This window comes from Nerophis ophidion, linkage group LG03 (assembly GCF_033978795.1).
Source record: "Nerophis ophidion isolate RoL-2023_Sa linkage group LG03, RoL_Noph_v1.0, whole genome shotgun sequence".
Lineage (NCBI taxonomy): Eukaryota > Metazoa > Chordata > Actinopteri > Syngnathiformes > Syngnathidae > Nerophis > Nerophis ophidion.
The window spans coordinates 70053928-70077597 of record NC_084613.1 but is presented as its reverse complement, the minus strand read 5'-3'; the positions used below and the strand labels follow the sequence as shown (position 1 = coordinate 70077597).

The window sequence follows — 23670 nt, the reverse complement described above, 5'->3', positions numbered from 1 at the left end:
TTTAAGTGGGAGAACTTGCACAATCGGTGGCTGACTAAATACTTTTTTGCCCCACCGTATATACCCTATTTCCTTAAATTGCCGCCGGGGCGCTAATTAATTTAAAACCTCTTCTCACTCCTGCGCTTACCAAAGGCATGTGGTACAAGTAAGCATGCGCTAATTATTTCAAAACCTCTTCTCACTCCGGCACTTACCAAAGGTGTGCAGTAAAAATTTTAGTGTGATGTAAACTTGGACCTTAAATCCTACTGAATAGCTCTTAATCTTCTTCCCTTTATGCGATTTCAAATTACCGGTATTGAAATCAGCCTCCTCCATTTTGAAAATGATGACGTCACGAGTTTGACCAGGCTGTAACAGTAAGCATGCGCTAATTATTTTGGGAAGCGAGTTTGACCCGGCATTAATTTAAGGCAGGCGCATACTATATGTCCTGCGGCAATTCAAGGAAATACGGTTTATTTATTTTAAATTGCAAATCTGTATGAAACATTTCATTTTTTAAATTTCCTTTTTAATGCATTTTTCTTTCTTAGACATTCTTTCTGAAGCATTGCAATCATGATAATGCAACTACTAATAACTCATCAGGGCAAGTTTTAGCAATAAGACATATCTGCCAAAAAGTGCATATTTAATCATCATGTTATCAACTTGCGAAACATTGACTTATTTACAAGTCTGATAATGAAAGACATTGATATTTGATCATCTATCAAGCTAATGCCAAATAACATGGGCACTGTGATTTCCCTCCATGGTCTACACTCCCTCTACTGGTTTGGAATAGTAAAGCCTAAAAGTTACACGTTGCTATTCATGTTAAAGTATTATTTTTTAGAATCAAATTCCAATTAATTTGTCATTGCAAACTGGACCATCTTCCAAAATAATGGAATGCTAATTTTGACATTGTTGCATGTTAAATCAACCAAGAAGACTGTCACATACCAGTCACACTGATTTATCTTGCCATGTTTCGTTGCAGCCCTGCTTGCAATGACTCACGGTTCTTATTTAACCCCTTTTGGAAACAGTTGGAAAAAATTACAGAGCTTTTCTTTTCAAGAAGTTTCCGCCCTGATGCCTTTTGTTTTGGTTTTGGCACCTCTCCGGCATGTGTTCCTCTTTGACAGCTGCAATGACACAGCAAGTACAAAAAAAAAATACCGATTGCACGAATATATACATTTGAAAAGGGAGGGGTTATGTATGAATCCATTCATTTATTCATAATTTTAAGATGAAAGCATTTCATTTTTGAAAAAGTACAATTAATTTAAAATTCACTTGCTCCAATGACGGTGAAGTCCATTATAGCACAACAGCACAGCTTACTGTCTTTATGTTGTACTGCAATTTGATTTTTTTTTTTAAATGGAAACAATAATACTGTTAGTTTTTTGTTGTTGTTTTTTACATCGTTTCACATAGCTATATTTGTAAAATTATATCAACAATACAAAGCCAAAACACATTTAAATATGTAGGTGCTTCTTTGAACGTGATGTGTTTATAATTGAACTATTGGGATGTGCAAAAAACAAAAATAGCTAAATATATACAGGTTTGGCAGGATTTGTTTAAATATATATATTTATTTAATATGATAATTTATAAACAAACGTACTTCCGGGATGATTCTTCCTGTCATGTGACCCATGTGCCGGATGACGTATTTCGCCTCAAACGGCCATTGAACCCAGGAAGTCGCAAGCTTATTGATGACAGAATTATGTCATTTAAGCCCATTAAATTCAGAAATTAAATAATAATACTTGTTTTTTGGTCGACCGGAGGAAAGTGACAGTATGAAACTTCGTAACGTAAGTTTGTCGGTTGCCGATTAGTGCTGAAATTGTACGAAAGAGATATGGATAGACTAAACGAAGACTCATACACGGTAAGAAAATAATCTAATAGTGTTTATCTTCTTGTTTAGTATGAAACAAAACCCAATTGAGTGTTTATACTTGATACAAGTATTGATTTTTAAAATATTGCGCACATAGCTGACTTGACCTTTGGGTTATCTCTCATTGAATATGTGTCTTTTCCAGAACAATCTCATTGGAACTCTACTTGCTATTTTTGGAAACGTGCTCGTAAGCATCTCCTTGAATATTCAGGTAAGTAATGCCTTTTTTTCTCAAAAATCGCCCTTATATTTATTGTAAATACCCCCTTTCTACTTCAGTGTATGCTTTGGACTACACTAGTTGTCCTTAAGGTTTTTCCACCCAGTAAAAAAAACCCTGTCTTTTTATGTACCACCATAATGTCCAAGATTGAAATACATCAGCGTTGTAGGCCTAACTATTCATTAAAAACAAGGCATAGGTTTTGTTCAACAAGTCTTTATGAAATCTGGGCTACTATAACATTAGACTTAGACAAACTTTATTGATCCACAAGGGAAATTGTTCCACACAGTAGCTTAGTTACAAAGGATGGAAAGGATAATGCAGGTATAAAGTAGACTAAAAATGTACCATAGTAGCACAGTAAAATAATACACACAATTTAAACAGTAATACCGTGTTTGAATATATAAAAAAAACAATCAACTGATTTAGTTGCATGCCACTAGATCAGTGGTTCTTAACCTGGGTTCGATCGAACCCTAGGGGTTCGGTGAGTCGGCCTCAGGGGTTCGGCGGAGCCTCCACCGCGGAGGTCAAGACACACCTGACTCATCCATCCATCCATTTTCTACCGCTTATTCCCTTTGGGGTTGCGGGGAGCGCCGATGCCTATCTCAGCTACAATCAGGCGAAAGGTGGGGTACGCCCTGGACAAGTCGCCATCTCATCACAGGGCCAACACTGATAGACAGACAACATTCACACTCACATTCACACATTAGGGCCAATTTAGTGTTGCCAATCAACCTATCCCCAGGTGCATGTCTTTAGAAGTGGGAGGAAGCCGGAGTACCCTGAGTGAACCCACGCAGTTACGCGGAGGACATGCAAACCCCACACAGAAAGATCCCGAGCCTGGGATTGAACCCTGACTACTCAGAACCTTCGTATTGTGAGGCAGACGGACTAACCCCTCTTCCACCGTGCTGCCCACACACCCGACTCATCGTTTAAATGAAAAAAAACAAAAAACGACTCTTTGTTTAAATAACAGCTTGTCCCTATCCGCGTATTAGGGATACCACCAAACAAAGTTCCCTTCAATTTTCCATCTGATTTGCAAGTGTGTAATTTGTTGTGAGTTCATGCACTGTGTTGGTATTGTTCTTTGAACAAGGTGATGTTCATGCACGGTTCATTTTGTGCACCAATAAGAAAAACAAATAACTTTGTCTGGAATTTGAAAAAAAAAAAATGTATAAATTGTTCACTAAAGAAGGGTTCGGTGAATGCACATATGAAACTGCTGGGGTTCGGTACCTCCAACAAGGTTAAGAACCACTGCACTCGATAGAGCCCATGTACAACTAGTGGTGCATGAAAAATCACTGGAATACACTGTTGTGCCATAAATAGAGGTGAATAAACTGGACAAAGAAATGTACTCAAGTACACTACCTTTACTTTGAAGTAATAGAACTCAAGTAAAAGTAAAAAGTAGTCATCCAAAGAATTACTTGTTTGGTAAAAAAAAAGTACACAAGTGCTGAAAGAAATGTATTCAATAACTATCCATCCATCCATCCTTCCATTTTCTACCGCTTGTCCCTTTTGGTGTCACAGGGGCTAAATATTATTTTTTAATTGTACTTACACAGCAATTTTAGTTGGTGTGTGTGTGTGTGTGTGTGTGTGTGTGTGTGTGTGTGTGTGTGTGTGTGTGTGTGTGTGTGTGTGTGTGTGTGTGTGTGTGTGTGTGTGTGTGTGTGTATGTGTGTGTGTGTGTGAGCTAGAGAGCCACTACTAAAACATGTACCACAAAAGATGTGTATTTTACCGTCACTGATGACGTTATAACACGGCTAAAGTTAGCTAATTGTTATGCTAATGTTAGTGTATGCCCATCTAAATAATTAAAAACATCTACAACTAACCATAACATGTTTGCTCTCGTCGGAAGTGGAATTGTTGTAGGGCGAAATGTGAACATTTCTACTGACACATATAACAGTGCACCATATGAATTGTTGATGTCATGGAACGTTTTACAGTGTGTACAATGATTGCGGTCAGAGTTTCTATTTCTATTTTTTGTCCCTCAGAAATATGGCCATGTCATCATTGTGGGCGCAAAGGACCCACATGTGTTTTTCCGCACTAAAACCTGGTGGTTTGGTTTTTTTCTCACCTCTCTGGGTGAAACGGCCAACTTTGTGTCATACGCCTTTGCCCCCGTCAGTCTCATCGCGCCGCTCAATGCTGTCTCCATCCTCAGTAAGTGTTCCTCTGCAGCAGTTTAAAAAAAGGAAGACTGATGATGATGTGATGGACTTTGTTTTTGTTTTTCAGCAAGCTTCATTTTGAGTTTTATTTTCATGCCGGAGAAATACAGACCAAAGGACTTTGCAAGTGAGTGCACATGCAGTATATACGTACCTCATCACATAGGTTGTATTTTAAATTGAATCATGTGATGTGTTTCGCTTTCAGAACGTTATGGGCTCTCCTTCTTGGGCGCTGTCCTCGCCATCGGAGGGGCGTACCTCTTTGTAGCGTTTGGACCCAACTGGCATGAAAAGCTTACTGCAGAAATTGTTGTGCGACATCTTGTCGGCTGGCCCGTTCTCTTGTATCTGGTAAGACACATTCACTCCCTAGTACCAACGCACATTAAATTTGCTTTCTAATCTTCACACAATCTGTAATGTGATGAAATAAAAGCACTGTGTTCAATGTGCAATGTAAAAAAACAATTTTATTTATTGATGAGACCATTTTTAACTACCATTATGTCATTTATTAGTTATTAGGGCTGCGAATCTTTCGGTGTCCCACGATTCAATTCAATATCGATTCTTGGGGTCGCGATTCGATTATAAATCGATTTTTTTCGATTCAGCACGATTCTCGATTCAAAAATTATATTTTTCTGATTTATAAGGATTCTCTATTAATTCAATACATAGGAATTAAGATAGATCTACCCCAGTCTGCTGACATGCTAGCAGAGTAGTATATATATTTTTAAAAGATTTTATAATTGTAAAGGACAATGTTTTATCAACTGATTGCAACTTATTTTATCTTTGTGAAAACATTGGACACAGTGTGTTGTCAAGCTTATGAGATGCGATGCAAGTGTAAGCGACTGTGACACTATTGTTCTTTTTTTTATTTTTATATATGTCTAATGATAATGTCAATGAGGGATTTTTAATCACTGCTATGCTGAAATTATAACTAATTTTGATACTGTTTTCGATAATGCTCATTTTTGTTTCACTACTTTTGGTTTGTTCTGTGTCGTGTTTGTGTCTCCTCAATTGCTCTGTTTATTGCAGTTCTGAGTGTTGCTGGGTCAGGTTTGGTTTTGGAATTTGATTGCATTGTTATTGTGATGCTGTGTATTGTTTTTTTTGATTGATTAAAAAAAATAGATTTTTTTAAAAATGAGAATTGATTCTGAATCGCACAACGTGAGAATCGCGATTCAAATTCGAATCGATTTTTTCCCACACCCCTATTAGTTATACAAGTCAATTTAGCGTAAAAGTCACAGGGTTTCCCCTTGATATTACTGAATGTGGCGCACAGCCATTGCATTGTCATCGCCGCCACACCTTAAAAAGGAGGGTATTTTACATGAAAACAAATTATAGTATAAGGTATTGTAGCCTCAATAAGTCGTCACACAAAGTCTGACGCTATTTTTAACTTTTATTGCCAATCTTATGCTAACAAACGGCATAATTCCAACAGGTTTTACCTCCCACGCAAACACCTTCGTCTCTGTGCTTCCATGAACATACAACACTTCCTCATTCTCACCCAATCCCCTTTCAGGCATGGACGGTGTGTTTGTGATCATGGGAAAAATTTACATCAAATAAAACCCACACAAACATAAAACATTACCGCTGGCAGAACGTTACAGTATAACATTTACAGCCTATTGTGTATGCACTATTGTCTAGTGATGCAACGAAAATTCGGCCACTGAAAAAATACGTTAATCACCAAAAAGAGCGCTGCTGAAACCGGATGTAACCAAGACGCACGCAATTGTCTGGAGCCTAGTCAGCATGTCTGCAATGTGGATGTAAATTTAATATATCCTTGATATACCTGTGGACAGCAATTTACAAAATGTGTGAATATTAAGAGGACAGTGGCAGCTTTTAAGGAGAGAAAGTCTAACTGGAGCAGCAGTTCGACACAAGAGTGACATGCTTTCAGCGGCTTGCTTTTTGTCGGAGACATGGAGGGACAGAAGTAGTCTCTAAACATGAGGACAGTCTTTAATAACACTAGACAAAGATAGTATATTTGTTGTTAGTCGTTTTTATCAAAAAACTGTATTAAACGTCTATAGAGACTTAAAAACTATATACAATATACTGTATGTTAATATTAATTATAATAACATATTTGTTTTTAAATATATGCATACATGTTTTACTCTTTTTAAAGAACATCATATCAAATCATAATATATGAATAGCAAATTATGCAATGATGTCATGTGACCACGCTCCTAACCACTAATCTTGGGGAAACCCTGAATAAGTTGACAAATGTAATATTATGAAAAAAACAGGGATTTATTTCACTTAAAGCTATTATACTTGAATCTTGTGTCACCAGGCAGAATTCAAATTGTAAATCCCACCCCCCACTCTGCGCACCTTGCTTATTGTCCCTCTCAGTCCCCCCCTCTCTGAAATTGTACGAAATTGCACTGTACGCGCACACGCATGGGTTGTTGACAGTCTGAGTTTTTTGGCGGCGATCGTGGCCCAACAATGGGCCCTTGCCCCAAGTTTAAGAAACACTGGTCGACATAACATGTAATAGTGGTTCTTCAGTGAAAATGTTGTATAGGTCAGTGGTCCCCAACCACCGGGCCATGGCCCAATTGGTACCGTGCCGCAGAATAATTTTTTATACATTTTTATTTAAAAAAAAAATATATATATATATATATTTTTTTTTTAATCAAATCAACATAAAAAACACAATATACACTTACAATTAGTGCACCAACCGCAAAAACCTCCCTTTTTCATGACAAAAACGTCCCTTTTTCATGACAAAGGAAAAAATAAATAAATATATAAATAAAAAGGATTACACCCCCCCCCACCGCCCCCACCCCCACCCCCCACGCCCGGGCCGCGAGACAAATTATTAAGCGTTGACCGGTCCGCGGATACAAAAAGGTTGGGGACCACTGGTATAGGTAATGTTTTACAGACCATCTTTATACCGCTTCCTGACCTCATCAGGACAAGTTGATGCAATAAAAAAAAAAAAATGAAAATGTTTGCCCAACAAGTGCAACTTTAATCCTCCTGTTATCATTGACATAAAACATTGACTTATTTACAGGTGTGCGATTATGAAAGGCTGTGGGATTTGAAAAAGTTTGGACACCCGTGGTTCGCTTGTGTATTTGTTACTGTGGTTTAGTATGCAGCATTGTATTGTGTTGTGATAGAAAATGTTAATGATCATATTTATTCACCAACAGGTCCTGGAGATCATCTCGTTCTGCCTGCTTTTATATTTTTACAAACAAAGAGAAGCACACTACCTTGTCGTCATAATGCTGCTGGTGTCTTTGCTTGGTAAAGTCAACTGCCCAAAACATTCTCTTATTCCTGAGACGGAACAATTCAGAAGAGACAATTTTGTCTTTATGCCGCTCAGGTTCAGTCACAGTCATTACAGTGAAGGCCGTGTCTCACATGTTGATTCTGACCTTGGAGGGCTCCATGCAGCTTGACTACCCCATCTTCAGCATCATGTTTGTGTGCATGGTGTCTACAGTCATATTCCAAGCCAGGTAATCATACTGTATTTCGATTTCTTACAAAGGAAATTGAAGGATTCATATAGGGTTGCTTGACTGTTTAAAATGCATTGTAATGTTGTGTATTTGTGGTTTAAAACACTCTTAAACCATCTCAAGTGGGAAAATAAATCCTGAATCTAGGACTATAATTCATTTGTGGCAGAAGTGGACAGTGGGATCACGTAATTGTTGAATTTGCATAATTAGTTACGACACGTTACTCGCACAAAGTGAGTTAAAACCATGAATTATTATAACTATATCATTTTGTTGTTGTTTTTTTTATTGTCACAATGTGGGGAGTGCTCACAGAGTATGAGGTATCTGACTATCTGATTGTGGCGGTCCGCTCCCTGTATGATCGGTGTCAAAGCTTGGTCCGCATTGTCGGCAGTAAGACGGACCCATTTCCAGTATGGGTTGGACTTCGCCAAGGCTGCCCTTTGACACAAATTCTGTTCATAGCTTTTATGGACAGAATTTCTAGGCGCAGTCAGAGCGTTGAGGGTATCTGGTTTGGAGGCTGCAGGATTACATCTCGGCTTTTTGCAGATGATTAAGTTATTTAGAGGGTTTTGTGGGCAGAATAGAGAGCCCCCATTTACAACTTCATTAGCGGACTTTTATGTATTTATTCATTTACGACTTCGAATGTATAAAAAAAGAAAAACATATGTGTTCATGTCTTTATAGAGGGATTGTGAATGATAGACAGCACATCTCTCTCTAATTTTTGCGTATTTCCAGTATGACTGATCCGATAATACGGTTAGAGTGCAGAAGCGTTACTTCAGTGACGTCAATCTACGGAAAAAAACGAAGACGTTCGGAGCTGTATATTCAAAATGGTTACCTGAAATTGTGGCATTTTGTGATGTTTAGATGGTATTTTCACATACGTTGCGGATTGTAAATACAATCGGATGTGGTTTCATGTAAACAATGAAACACAATTAAGCATATAAAGTCAACTTGTTTTTCCATGCTACTGGTACTTAAAGGCCCCGTTTACACTAAGCCGGATAAGGTTATCCAAGGTAAATCCCACCTAACCTTATCCATGTCCACACACATCAATGCCACCGTTTAACCCCCTCCATCTGCCGGTGCAACGCGACCTAATACGCGTGCGTGGAAAATGCGCACGTCATAGTCACCTCCAGTGTTGCTTTGTGAGCATAAATTATTTTACCTGAGCAATATCCAGTGTTGTGGTATTTCAATTAACTGGAATCCATTGTGCTGTGGGGCCCTATTGTAGTGAATCACACCTGAGCCATCATAAATTAATCAAATATTTAATAATCCCATGAAAGTACACAATGTGACAAATAACATGTTACAACAATCAAATCTCGGGATCTAGATATCTGGTCAGGACATTCCTCACTCTTTTGCCTTCACCTTAATTGTCCATTCGTTTTTGGTGACTTTATATAGTCTGAACCTAGATGTTGATCCCGCGACATACATGGCGGACCATAACTGATACAGTCTGCTTTGCCAGTCCAAAAGCATTCGCCGGTTTCCGTAGTCTTGTTTTGTCAGCCAGGTAATTCAAAGCGCACGCTACCCTTATATCACATCCACGGAAGCTCGCATTCTCGTTGTCTCTTCTTCGACAAATGGACAAAGTTTTTCGGTAAGTAGAATCACAGCTGACCTGGATATTTGAAAGTTCTCTTGTCGTCTGAGAAGTGTTGTATCCCAAATAGCTGCAATCGCTTTCTCTTAAGCTATTCATGTGATTTCCACAAGCGTCCGTACAGACGGGAGGAGAAACACGGGCATGTCTGGATGACACGCATCCATATTTGCAGTGGTTACCTCTGACTTACGAAACCGCTTTATTATGAAGCTGGCTGTGAATCGTTCTTTCTGATGTCTCTTCCAGTGTGGGGCGCTGTCTTTCTGGCGTCACTTCCTCTCAGTTGATAAACGATCAATGAGTCCATACAAAGCTAAGAGCCTGAGATTCAAGAAATGCACGGCGCACTTACCCGTGTAAAAAAATTATCCAAGGAGGGGGACTTTAAGCGATAGTTAAGTGTGGCTGAAACGGGGCTTAGGCTAAAAATGTATTCACTTAAGGCAGGGGTGTCAAACTCATTTTAGATCGGGGGCCACATGGAGAAAAATCTACTCGTAAGTGGGCCGGAGTGGTAAAATCACGGCACGATAACCTAAAAATAAAGACTACAGATTGTTTTCTTTGTTGAAAATAGAACAACCGCAATCTGGAAATGTACAAATTCTGTTTTTTTGCACTTATGTGTTGCAGTTAATGGTATTCGTATTTATTTGTCGTTATTTATACTTTCTGAATAAATTACGTGATAATGTTCATCAGTCAACTCATTGGTGTTAATTTTCAATCTATCAAGATAAAAAAATATGATCAAAATCAAATTACAGGATGTTATTGATGTAGTTTGCTCATTTTCCTTGACTGGTGCACTAACATATTGTGGTTTATTTTGTAGCATAATCTACAAAGACACAAATGATTGCTATTGTGACATTTAATGGACACATTTAGAACGGTTTATTTCATTCAAAAATTCTGTCTCATTTTTATACTTAGCAAACTCATCCGGCGGGCCGTATAAAACCTGTTCGGGGGCCTGATCCGGCCCGCGGGCCGTACGTTTGACACCCCTGATTTAAGGGATTATCCGGCTTAGTGTAGACATAGTCCAAGTTTGACACCCCTGATCTACAGTGTATGTTTGATGACTGGTACTTGCAAAATATAGTGACAAAGTTGCTATGTAGGTAACACTGTTCCCTTCTGCTTTGTCTTCTTCTTCTCCGGCAGACCATGTTTAACGGTGTGCTAATGGGCAAGGGCAAACTGGGAGCTTGTGTGCCGCCACCAATAAATGAATGCATAGGAAACATTGAATAACTTTTAGAAAGGATGTACAGTACAAACCCCCAAAAAATATTTGCTGTTGCAGGTTTCTCTCTCAAGCTTGCAAGTTGTACGACACGTGCCTCATCGCCAGCGTTAACTACATCCTCTCCACTGTTTTTGCTGTACTAGCAGGTGAGTCACGCTTTTACTATCAAGCTAAACTAAAGTGTTTCAAGGCCTTTTGTTGACACATCAGTAGGCGAACTCTCAAAATCAGGTTTGACGCAAACTTTGTTTGTTAACCTTTCGGGTGAAAGCACTAACGCTCTGTCATTCTCAGGCGGGCACTTGCTAATGGTTTCGAAGTCTAAATTGAATGAATAAAAGCGTTCTATTCTGCTTTTGATGTACCTTTTTTTTGTATTTTATTTTTTTCAATCTCTTAGGGGCCGTGTTTTATTTGGAGTTTTCGAATGAAGACGTCCTTCATGTCTGCATGTTCTTGTTAGGGTGAGTCATAAACAACACTAATGTATACGGTAGCACTTGGATAAAGCCTTCTGTCCATCACAGAGCTTTTCTCATGTACAGGAGGAACTCCACAAATTGGACTATCGTGTAAATGTTCGTTTATACCAGCAATTAGATTTACAAGGTGAAACTAATAAATTACATTGGGTCATAACATGCAACTGAAGGTATTTCAAGACTTCTTTTGATGATTATGGTTTACAGCTTATGAAAACTTCCAATGGAAAATTTCAGAAAATTTTGTGCTTGCAAAAACTGTAAACCATGATCATCACAATTATAACAAAAACTTGACATATTTCACTTTGTGTGTAGTGATTTAACAACATATATTGGTTTCACATTTGAAGTTCAGTTGCTGACATGAAAATATATTAAACTGTTTTTATTTTTACCTGTGTATACTTAGTCTTGAGGAGGGGTATTCAACAGGGGGTCTGCATTGTGTCAAGTGTAATAACATATTTGGTGATTGGGGGTGGCGTGGCGCAGTGGGAGAGTGGCCGTGCGCAACCCGAGGGTCCCTGGTTCAATCCCCACCTAGTACCAACTTTGTCACGTCCGTTGTGTCCTGAGCAAGACACTTCACCCTTGCTCCTGATGGGTGCTGGTTAGCGCCTTGCATGGCAGCTCCCTCCATCAGTGTGTGAATGTGTGTGTGAATGGGTAAATGGGGAAGTAGTGTCAAAGCGCTTTGAGTACCTTGAAGGTAGAAAAGTGCTATACAAGTACAACTCATTAGACCAGTTTTTTTTTTTGATAGTTTTTTTTATATTTTTCCTGCAATTTTTCCACAATTTTTTAAACTATGTATAATTATCGTAGTGTAGTTTGTGAACACCAGTGGCATGCCCAACCTTTTCACAGTGCTGCCAATTACTGAATGGTTCCGATAGTTGGCCGCTGTGCTATACTACATAATGAAGAAATCATAATATTGCACAATAACAAGGTTTAGGACAAATTTAATTTTTATCACAAATTCAAACAAGATTAATAAGTTGGGGGTCCATCACTCCCCCATCTCTCCCATCAGGTTGGGGGTCCTAGTTATTGAAATTGTTAAAGACCCCTTGTCTAGAGCTTAACTGCGGGGAAATATACGTTCCTCCAACACCTGTGTAGAGATACAGTAGATTTTACAAAGTTAAAACACTTGCTTTTTGAAGGGTTGGGCATTAACCAAAGTAAATTATCTGTACCAGGGTCAAACTGTCCTTTCCAAAAAGTTTAATTCCCTCCAAAGGTAATGATTAAGTTACATTTTACTCCTTTATGCTGTAAGTTGTTAAAGGCCTGGATTTGAAGTCCCGTTGTGTTGTATTTTTTTAATGGGTTGTATTATGAATTATTTTGTCTACATTTATAACAATTTATTGTGGTCTACATGACATATAATGGTATTTTGTTTCATAGATTATATTTTACAGACTGTTTTCTAGCCGCTTTTCTGACCGTCTCTTCAGGATGTGCTGTTTTGGGGTGGGTGATCTTATTTACGTGCCTCCACTTCAACAGCGTCTTCTCCCCGTCAGCCATGTTGTAGTTTTTAGCACTTCCCTAGCAAGTCTACTGACTGATATAAGTTCAAACAATATGCTACTTTGTAATAGAAATGGCAACAGCGGCGAATGCATGTGCAAGCCAGTCTGCTCCAAAACGAGAGGATAGAGAAAAAGAATGAACTACAATGGCAAACTCGCTTAAAGCTTTTCGGGTAAAACTTTACCATCCAACCATCCAGTTTTGGTGTCGTGGGGCCTATTGCAGCTGCACTTGGACAAAGGGCGAAGTACACCCTGGATGAGTCGCTAGCTCATTGCAGGTCCAACACAGAGAGACAGACAGGTCATATATAGATAATCCGCTGACGTCACCCGTGGGGAAAAACGTCACAATTTGTGGTAAATTTCAAATGGCAAGATTGTTTATAAAAATCTCAGTTAATTACATTTTTTTGGACTTATGCAGATCCCAAATACACAATAACAGATACTAATAGGTTAAAAAAGGTTGGTTTTGCCTAATAAGTCCCCTTTAAATTGCTGAAACTGTAGTTCTCCAAGTTCCCCACCAGATAGAGCCATTGTGCTTTCATCCATGTGCATATTGCATGATTAAAAAATGCATTTCATTTTTAGGTGGATACATTGTGGGTGTCTACAACTATGTATTTTCTTGTTTGATCATGGTTATGGACAATATATATGCATATATATATATATATATATATATATATATATATATATATATATATATATATATATATATACATATATATATGTTGTGTATACATTATGTGGTAATCATAGTTTTGGACTAATCCGTGTGTTGTGTAGGACCGCTGCATGCTTCTTGGGGGTCTTCCTCGTCACCAAAACCAAGAAAAGGAGTAAGACCTTTGAGCCTTACGTCACCATGAATATGAGTAACGGTGTGTAAGTATTGAATTGCAACACAGTCCATTTTGCAATCTGTTTACTTAATTTGTCCACAATCAGGTGTTCCAACCATTCACAGCACGAGTCCTGCTGTCCCCCCTGACTTCAGCGGCACTTTTTCTTACGGCGCGCTAGTCAACAACGACCTAGCAACTTCTGCTCATCAGCCTGTTAGTGGGAAACAACCCACCTCCAGCGTTGGAACCACAGGAGTGCATAATGAGAAGGAAGATTAGCGCCAGGGCTTTAATATCTACACTGGAACCTCAAAGTCGTGTGTCTTTTGAAACAGATTATCCCTTAGTAAATAGAAATAATCTATTCCGGGGTCAAAATATTTCTTTATTCTTAATAGGACAAGCATGACAATATGTCCTAGTGGTGTCAGGTACAATCACGCTCAGGACAACCAAAAGGAAAATTCCAGGTTTAAATGTGGTATAAGTTGTTTCAGAAACTACTTGATACTTAAATGTCTTAAAGATACTCTGCAATATAAGGACTATACTGTTAGGTGTGTACTCTTCTGCCTCACTTTTAAGCTTTTTGCCAAAGATGACTTTTTGTTGGTGTTCAAATAATCAGCCTTTAAAAACATCTCCAAAGAGCAGTGTTTACTCTTGCTTTGCCTCGCTTTTTAGAGGGTTTGTATTACTACCTTTTTTCAATGGTTCCAAATGCTGTAATTTATTGTATTTATTGATTTTGAAGTTTGCATTTTGTGTGCCTTGAATATTATCACAACACTGGATAAAAAAAGACACAGGTGCATTATTAAAGTTGTAGCATTAAAATGACTCATCGCATTCCTCTTTTCTCTCTGGCACTCATCGAGGGTGGACGCTCCCCTTTCCTCTCCCTTATCTCTCCTGCTTGCTTCTTCGTCTTGTTTTATCTTTCTTGTTGCCTCTTTTTGCACTGCTCTCCAAATCTAAACATTGGAACTATTTAACTGGCCTCAACAAAATTGACAAGCTCTTGGGTTTGGGGGAACCTGCTGTCGTGACGAAGCGGTTGTTGCTGGACACACGACGGACTCTTGGGAGAAGAAGGAGGGCCGCATGCCTGACGACCCTTTTCTGTCGAGGACGTGAAGTTATCCACCTATTCGGAATTATGGCAACAGGACATCTGCTGATTGGAGTAAGCGTTGCTCTGGTTTGTCGACAAATTGGAAGTTGCTGGCAGTCTTCAAAGTACCCCAAAGCTGCCAAAAATGACTGGAGTATGCGGGCAAAACTGTGGATTACACCAGACTGTCTACCCCACAGTTTTGAGGACCAGTCATAGACATTTTAGGGTGAAAAGCAAATTTGATTTTCACCCTCATACAAAATCATTCTAACTTGGATTGTTTCCCTGGCTTCGAGACTCTCCTGAAGGACAGCGCAGCAAAAACACAACAAACTCCCTTCTTGCCTTTCATGGACACCCACCTGTTGTTGTTGACTTTGGACTAGCGACTGCACAATACTGTACATCAAGGCCGCGGAACAGAGACACACTACGGGCTTACACACACATCCACAAAAATATACGCCACACATACACACCCCACCACCCTTGACGCAAATCCCATAGGGGTGATGAATGGATGGTCAGCGCCTGAGAGCTGCGGCCTACTACCATGATCTTGAACTACTTTCCCTCTGTTGCTAGATATCTGGAGATGTATGTTGTAATATGTATATGTGCTTTGCTATGGAGGTTTTTTTCCTTGGACTCAGTCTGGACCCCTCCTGATGTTTTTTTTACCCCCAACCTCCACCCCTTCCAATGTCACCTTTTTAAGGAGCGCCGTAAGTGGCTGATCCGTTGGGGGTCTAGTCTTGTCCCCGCCTGTAACGTATGTGTGCTCTTAGCGGGACTGTGCCAAAAAGGAAATTCCGTTGTACTTGTGCAATGACAATAAAGATCTATCCTATTCTATAAAACAACAGTTGAAGATATTTGGTCAAAAATCTACTTTAGAAAAGTGCTGTTTAATGCTGTTTTTGACTATGTAACGTGTGTCTCTAATGAAAACCATCACCAAAGTAATAAACTAAATATGCCGATGATTTGACTGCTCCTATTTCTTTGCATTTCTGACAAAACACATATGAACGAGCTTAATTGAACGCCGCACTCCCGTTGAAGGGTTTTATTTTTATTCAGCACATTTAATACAGAAATTAATCATCAACATTCAAATAATTATTAACCAAAGATCGGTAGGACTTACTGTGCATTTAGCAAGCTTTAGTAGATAATTAAAATAGGAAAATACTCTGCTGATGATTTACTTTAGTTTTGATTTACTAAAATAACATAAAAGATAACATGTTACATTACGTTCAAAATTATGTTAGTTAGACTTACGTCACTATTTCCGGCCTATTGAAAATACCTAAAATAAAATGAAATGGTATCAAATGTATTTCGCTGTGAATATATCCTCCATTGCTTTCAATGACAGGTTGGGTTGAACCACCGGTTGCGCGTTAACTTCCGAGAGGCGGGAGTCACCTTCCAGTTCTGCTTTTTTGATTGGTCGTCATGAAACTCTCCCACCATCTCATTGGTCTAACGCTCGTAGGTGATGACATTAAGGTAGGTTGCGCCGCAGTAATCCCATAATAACAAACGCCGCTTCTGACAGCAAACTCTTGATATTGAAGACAGCTAAACGGAGTGATTTTGTCCGTTTGTTGACTCCCCGAGTCCTTCTTGTGGTCCCTTTGCGATGGTTAATCGTCACAAACTGTAGTCAGGTAAGTCACACAACCAGCAACCAGCGTTATCAGGGAGAAACGGGACGCTGTTATCGCTCATGTTTAGCTCGTTGTCTGTCGCCTATCTTCAATGCCAATGTGTTTTAAGAGGTAATAGTTGTATTTAAACGTTAAATCAACGCATATGCTAATGTCATACATTTTGAATGAGCTCATTACGTAATATTTATCATTTCCTTTGGAACAAGTAAACCATTTGAGCTAAAAGGACGCCCACTGGTGGCAGCACTGAATGAAGACAGTACCTCAAATACGCCACTAGATGTCGCTGTGTCATCGGCGCTTGTTTGAGAGGAGTGCGGTAAACCTCTATTTTTCAGCAACTTGTTGTTTCCTGTTGGTCTGTTTTGCAAAGTGATGTTTTCAAACCTCAAACAGTATACTTTAATATGTCTGGGATTGTGGAAACTACATTCTAGAAGTGGGATGCATGGCTCTTTGAGCTAGCTTCTGTAGCCGAGGATCGGACCGCCAAGTGCCCTGTTTTCGGCTGCCGCCCGGCTCACATCGCACCCGACCTCTATGGCTGCTATGGGTGGTTAGCCCATTGGAGGGATGACCCACGTTGCCTCTTCGGGCTGTGCCCGGCCGGGCCCCATGGGAAATCCATCCATCCATTTTCTACCGCTTATTCCCTTTGAGGTCGCGGGGGGCGCCGGCGCAGTGGGAGAAGGAATGTGCGTAATCCGAGGGTCCCTGGTTCAATCCCCACCTTGTACCAACCTCGATACGTCCGTTGTGTCCTGAGCAAGACACTTCACCCTTGCTCCTGATGGGTGCTGGTTAGCGCCTTGCATGGCAGCTCCCTCCATCAGTGTGTGAATGGGTAAATGTGGAAGTAGTGTCAAAGCGCTTTGAGTACCTTGAAGGTAGAAAAGCGCTATACAAGTACAACCCATTTATTTATTTATCTCAGCTACAATCGGGCGGAAGGCGGTCTACACCCTGGACAAGTTGCCATCTCATCACAGGGCCAACACGGATAGACAGACAACATTCACACTTTTGTATTTATTTATTTTTTGCTGTGTTTCCATTCCATAAGCCGGTGCCATACCTCTATGCTTTTACAGTGACATCACAAGTTTGAATTTTCCCTCAATTAAACAAAAATGTGTAGCATTTTAACCATATAGAAAAATGTGTTCATGGATATCCATCCATGAATTTTCTACCGCTTGTCCCTTTTGGGGTTGTGGGGGGTGCTGGTGCCTATCTCAGCTACAATCGGGCGGAAGGCGACGTACACCCTGGACAAGTCGCCACCTCATCGCAGGGCCAACACAGATAGACAGACAACATTGACACTCACATTCACACACTAGGGCCAATTTAGTGTTGCCAATCAACCTATCCCCAGGTGCATGTCTTTGGAAGTGGGAGGAAGCCGGAGTACCCGGAGGGAACCCACGCAGTCACGGAAAGAATATGCATTATAAAAAGTATAAATAAAATTAACTTTAATACAAATTAGCCTGTAATAAAAATGTGAGGACAAATTTGTATTACCATACTTGGTGTGGGTATGCTTAAATCACTACACTTTACAATAATGACCCCAAAAAGCGAATCTAAATAAATAAAATGACTACAGTACAATTCAAACATGATAGTGTTTTAAAGGCCTACTGAAACCCACTACTACCGACCACACAGTCTGATAGTTTATATATCAATGATGAAATATTAACATTGCAACACATGCCAATACGGCCTTTTTAGTTTACTAAATTGCAATTTTAAATTTCCCGGGAGTTTCGTCTTGAAAACGTCGTGTAATGATGACGTGTACGCAAGACGTCACGGGTTTTTCGGAAGTATGAGCGCTACGCACACACACTGCTAAATGTCGTCTGCTTTAATGGCATAATTACACAGTATTTTGGACATCTGTGTTGCTGAATCGTTTGCGGCATAGCTTGGTTGGTAGAGCGGCCGTGCCAGAAACTTCAGGGTTGCAGGTTCGATTCCCGCTTCCGCCATCCTAGTCACTGCCGTTGTGTCCTTGGGCAAGACACTTTACCCACCTGCTCCCAGTGCCACCCACACTGGTTTAAATGTAACTTAGATATTGGGTTTCACTATGTAAAGCGCTTTGAGTCACTAGAGAAAAGCGCTATATAAATATAATTCACTTCACTTCACTGCAATTTGTTCAATTAATAATGGAGAAGTCAAAGTAGCAAGATGGAGTTGGGAAGCTTTAGCCTTTAGCCACACAAACACACGGTGATTCTTTGTTTAAAATTCACGGAGTTGAAACTTTACTATGGATCACAGCGGACATGGATCCCGACCACTTGTCAACCAGCACGTTTTGGTGAGAAAAGTGTGATTTAAAAAGTCGGCACTTACCGGATATCAGCTGAGCTTGCGCCTCCCGTACAGCTGCCGTCGACTTCCCCGAGACACTGCGTGTCAACACCCGGCTGTGGATGTACACCAATCAGGTACTGTTAAACTCACTAAAACACTAGCAACACAATAGAAAGATAAGGGATTTCCCAGAATTATCCTAGTAAATGTCTCTAAAAACATATGAATCCGTCTCAATGCAACGCGATTGCAATCCCGTTTTTTTTTGTTTTTTTTTTCTAGTCCGTCGCTATCAATATCCTCAAACACGAGTCTTTCATCTTCGCTCAAATGAATGGGGAAATTGTCGTTTTCTCGGTCCAAATAGCACTTTTTGTTGGAGGCTCCCATTATAAGCAATGTGAATATGTGAGGAGCCCTCACACGGGTGACGTCATCGTCTGCGACTTCCGGTAGAGGCAGGGTTTTTCTCCAGTTGCGAACTTTATCGTGGATGTTCTCTACTAAATCTTTTCAGCAAAAATATAGCAATATCGCAAAATGATCAAGTATGACACATAAAATGGACCTGCTATCCCCGTTTGAATAAGAAAATCTCATTTCAGTAGGCCTTTAAATATATGTTCAATTCTAAGTTTTAATTGTGAACTTTTTTTTTGTCATTTAAAAAAAAAAAGTTCCTCTAAAAGTGTTTTTGTAGTCAAATTATCAGGCGGGTCGAACGCATGTGCAGAGTGTGCACGTTAAATTTGCATGTGCTTAAAAAAGCGGCTCCCAAACGAACTGGGAATCTTTTCTCATCATTCACCTGAAACTAAAAGAGGCTTTCAAAAGAATTGATTTGTTCAAAAACGTCACATCTCTAATACGTCCAAACTGTAAAACTAGCATGCTAACACAAATAATCTATAGCTCAATATCCATAATGTTGAAGGGTTTTTTTTGATACCAAAAAGCTAAAATATCTATTTTCCTTTTCCCAGTGGCATCTTTTCCTTGCTTTTGGTCCCCACTCACCCATCAGCAGCTGTCTCAAAAAGACTCGCCATGCTGCGAGAGAGCTCCAAGGCGTGGAGCAACGGCTCCGAGGCCTACAGCAGCGACCCGGAGGAGGATGAAGAGGAAGAGGAGGACATGGTGTTTGGGGACAATGACCCGGACGGCGTGGCAGACGAGATGATGGACCTTAGCGACCTCCCCACGGCGCTCTTTGCATGTGGCGTCCATGAGGCTGCGTTTGAAGAGGACGTGGACAGGGTGAGTAAACTGACCATTGAGGCGCAAACATATACTATTTGCACACCTTAATTTTAGTATATGCTACCCACCCAGGTCATGTTTTTATGAGACATTATTCATTAGATTAGTCCATCCATTAATCCATTTTCTACCGCTTGTCCCTCCCGGGGTAGGCTGGAACCTATTCCAGCAGTATTTAGGCAGAAGGCAGTGTATACCCTGGACAAGTCGTCATTAGATTAGTATTAAAATTTATTATTAATTCAACATTGCTTAGTTTCTTTGGTTGTTTGTTTGCAACAACTCACTAAATATGTAAACTTTGTAAAGGCATGGTTCGGAAAAAACTATTTTGGTGGATAAAGGTGTAGATGCTGGATATTTGTATTATTACCAGTGGATCCTTGAATTCCATTGGTCATAAAATATTAAAATTTGACCCCAATTTCCTTTTTAAAATTCACTTTTAAATGTTGCGTTTTGATGTTTTTTGTTTAGTTTATTGTAATACATCCACAGAAGGGTACCAGTGATGACAAACAAAGTCATGAAGCATTGTATTATTACACACCAGCTGTTTGATTGTAATGTAGTTGAAATTGTTTATTACCAAATTTGGAGGTGTTAAAATTGCCATGAAAAATCGCCAATGCTAATCGGTAGCACGTGTATGGCAAATCCAATGTAAATTTATATTGAGCCAGAGAATTTTGAAAAGCAGAACCTTACTGCACATTCAATTGTTTACTTTCCTTGTTGTCATGGTAAATCGCAACATTACCAATAGGAAGTTGGACTGAATCCGCTCTGAGGCGTGCTTAAGTCCTTTTTTTCTTGCCAAGTGTTTGAGCCGGATGTGACGTCAAGTGCAAAAAATTTACCAAAATATGGCATTGTTTGGTTTTGCGTGAATCGATACCTTAAAGTACTGGTGGAATTTGGTCGGTATCTTTGAAAGTACTTAATTCAATCAATCCCTAGTTCTGGTAGTGACAGTTCGACTGGATTAAGGCAACTTTTACTGAAATCAGTCAAAAAAGAACCTTCTTTTGTGGAGACTTCAACATTGACTTTTTGAACCCTAACAAACAAAAGCCCATGGATGACTTTATTGACACAATGTATAGCCTGAGTTTATATCCTAAAATCACAAGGCCATGCAGAATTTCAGGACACAGCGCCACACTTACAGATAATATTTTTACTAATATCCGACATCAGTGATCTGCCAGTTTTCATACTCAATGACGAAAACTACTAAGAGAGGAACATTGATAATAAAAATACTTTTCGAAGAATATGTACGGAACAAAGTATGACAGCTTGAAAAAATTATCTGAGAAATCAAAGTCGGGAGGGACAATGTCTACAGTGAAATTTATGTAGATTATGAATATGGTATTTTCAATTTTTTTTTTTATATCTTTTGAGATGCTTTATTACCAACACTGTCCATTGAAGCAACCTAGTAAGAATCAAAACAAAATTAATCAACCTTGCAAGACAAAAGGACTGAAAAATACTTGTAACAAGAAGAATACATTAAACAGAACATTTATAACACAAAAATCTACAGGAGCAGAAAACAAGTACAAAACATATACAAGCAAGTTAATTGGCATACTACAAACATGTAGAAAATAATATTACAGTCAATTATTGGACCAGAACAAAAACAATATGAGAGCTACATGGGGCATCCTAAATGGCGTTATTAAAAATGGTGCTAAAAAGAATTATCCTAAATACTTCTTAAATGGAAGTGTAAAAAATGACAATATGAACGAAGTAGTTGAAAGCTTCAATAAGTACTTGTGAACATAGGACCAAATTTGGAGGAAAAAATTCCATATCCTGAGTCAGTTGAGGACTTGAATGACACCGTCGATAGAAACCCCAACTCTACATTCCTATAAGGAGTGACAAAAGAGGAAATAATCAATATTGTGAAAAAGGTCAATCCAAGAGCTCAATTGATTGCAACGAAATTGATATGAAAACGATAAAAAAGGTCATTGAAGAGATTTCCAAAGCTTTAGCATAAATTAGCAACCTAACATTTCAAACAGGCAAACTCCCATATGAAATTAAAAAAGCAATAGTGAGTACCGATTTATAAGACCTGTGACAAACACTAGTTTACAAACTACAGACCTGTTTTTCTACTTCCACAATTTTCTAAAATCATTGAAAAACGGTTTTACAATAGATTAGACAAATTCATAATTAAAAACGAAACATTCATAATTAAAACAAAACACTCACAGACAATTAATCTCAACATCAACATCAATGGCACTAATCGAAATAACAGAAGAGATCACCAATCTAGCAAAAATGTGCTGCTGCAGTGTTTATGGATTTAACAAAAGCATTTGACACAATTTATCACAACATTTTAATAAACAAATTAGAACGGTATGGAATCAGAGGGTTGGACTGGGTGAGAAGCTACTTAACCAACAGAAAACAATACGTGAAGATAGGCGAGCACACTTCAGAGCTGAAAATATTTTGTGGCGTACTTAGGCGACTAATACTTGGACCAACATTGTTCAATTTCTATATAAACAACATTTATAAAGTTACAAAGGACTTAAAGTTAGTATTATTAGCAGATGATACAGATGTGTTTTGTTCAGGATTGATCACACAAAAGCTTATACAGATAATAACAGAAGAAATAAACAAATTCAAAAGATGGTTTAACAAAAACAGACTATCTTTGAATGTCAGTAAAACTAAATTATTGCTATTTGGTAACAGTAGAAGAAGAAAGTCAAACACAATTACAAATAGACGGTGTAGACATTGAAAGGGTAAAAGAAAACACATTTTTGGGTGTAATAATAGATGATAAAATTAACTGGAAATCTCATGTAAAGAGTATACAACATAAAGTAGCAAGAAACATGTCAATAATGAATAAAGCAAAACATGTTCTAGACCAAACATCACCCCATATTCTTTACTGCTCACTAGTGTTACCATATTGGAGTTATTGTGTAGAAATATGGGGAAACAACTACAAATGTGCGCTTCATTCACTAACTGTTACAAAAAAGATCTGTTAGAATAATACATAATGTTGGATATAGAGAATATACAATATTACACACACTTTATTTGTTTAATCAAAAGTATTGAAATTCAACGATTGGGTGCATTTGCAAACAGCTAAAATTATGTACAAAGCCAACTATAACGTGCTACCCATGAATGTACAACAATTATTCTCAACAAAAGAGGAGAAATATAACCTTGGTGGAAAATCTAATTTAAAACATTTGTATGCTCGTACAACACTTAAAAACCTTTAGCATATCAGTAAGTCAAAATATTGACTTACTAAGTCATAATAATGCAATACTTAGTATCTTAGGTAACTACGACTGTTTTACGTATTGTTTTACTTGACGGAAAAAAATATAGAGAGATATATATAGTATATCGGCATTCAGCATATGGAGCAGAAAACACAACCAAAAATTGTAGGCTTCCTCAAGCGACGAAGCCGGCCTACTTCACCCCAGTTTGTAGTCTAGTGCCCCGCAGGCTGTGGTGGCAGCGA

The 23670-nt window shown here is 38.9% G+C and overlaps 2 protein-coding genes across 5 annotated transcripts in view; both read left to right on the top strand.

The window, feature by feature from the left end:
* The first annotated feature begins 1663 nt into the window (after window positions 1-1663).
* On the top strand, window positions 1664-14567 carry nipal3 (NIPA like domain containing 3). 4 transcript variants are annotated; one of them, XM_061895962.1, is made up of 12 exons: window positions 1664-1906; window positions 2064-2132; window positions 4190-4361; window positions 4437-4496; window positions 4578-4723; window positions 7476-7535; window positions 7618-7714; window positions 7797-7932; window positions 10902-10990; window positions 11245-11308; window positions 13669-13763; window positions 13831-14567. In XM_061895962.1, exons 1-12 carry the CDS (start codon window positions 1877-1879, stop codon window positions 14004-14006), a joined length of 1194 nt encoding a protein of 397 aa, XP_061751946.1. In that variant the 5' UTR covers window positions 1664-1876; the 3' UTR covers window positions 14007-14567. The 4 variants fall into 4 exon arrangements, with proteins under 4 accessions (XP_061751946.1, XP_061751947.1, XP_061751949.1 ...); XM_061895963.1 differs by having other exon boundaries at window positions 13669-13767; window positions 13850-14567; XM_061895965.1 differs by having other exon boundaries at window positions 13669-13767.
* A 1805-nt stretch (window positions 14568-16372) lies between these two features.
* rcan3 (regulator of calcineurin 3) overlaps window positions 16373-23670 on the top strand; it is a 92003-nt gene continuing 84705 nt past the window's right edge. Inside the window, exons 1-2 of the mRNA XM_061895960.1 lie at window positions 16373-16523; window positions 19844-20117. Of these exons, the coding sequence (XP_061751944.1) occupies window positions 19908-20117 (210 nt within the window). The 5' untranslated portion in view covers window positions 16373-16523; window positions 19844-19907. The remainder of the gene's footprint in view (window positions 16524-19843; window positions 20118-23670) is intronic.

Bases quoted from the DNA above. Each gene is read 5' to 3' on its own strand.
- nipal3 (XM_061895962.1), top strand. From the start codon at position 1,877: ATGGATAGACTAAACGAAGACTCATACACG. The intron at 4,724-7,475 runs GTAAGACACATT...ACTTATTTACAG, and splicing joins GGCCCGTTCTCTTGTATCTG to GTGTGCGATTATGAAAGGCT. The intron at 7,536-7,617 runs GTATTTGTTACT...ATTCACCAACAG, and splicing joins GACACCCGTGGTTCGCTTGT to GTCCTGGAGATCATCTCGTT.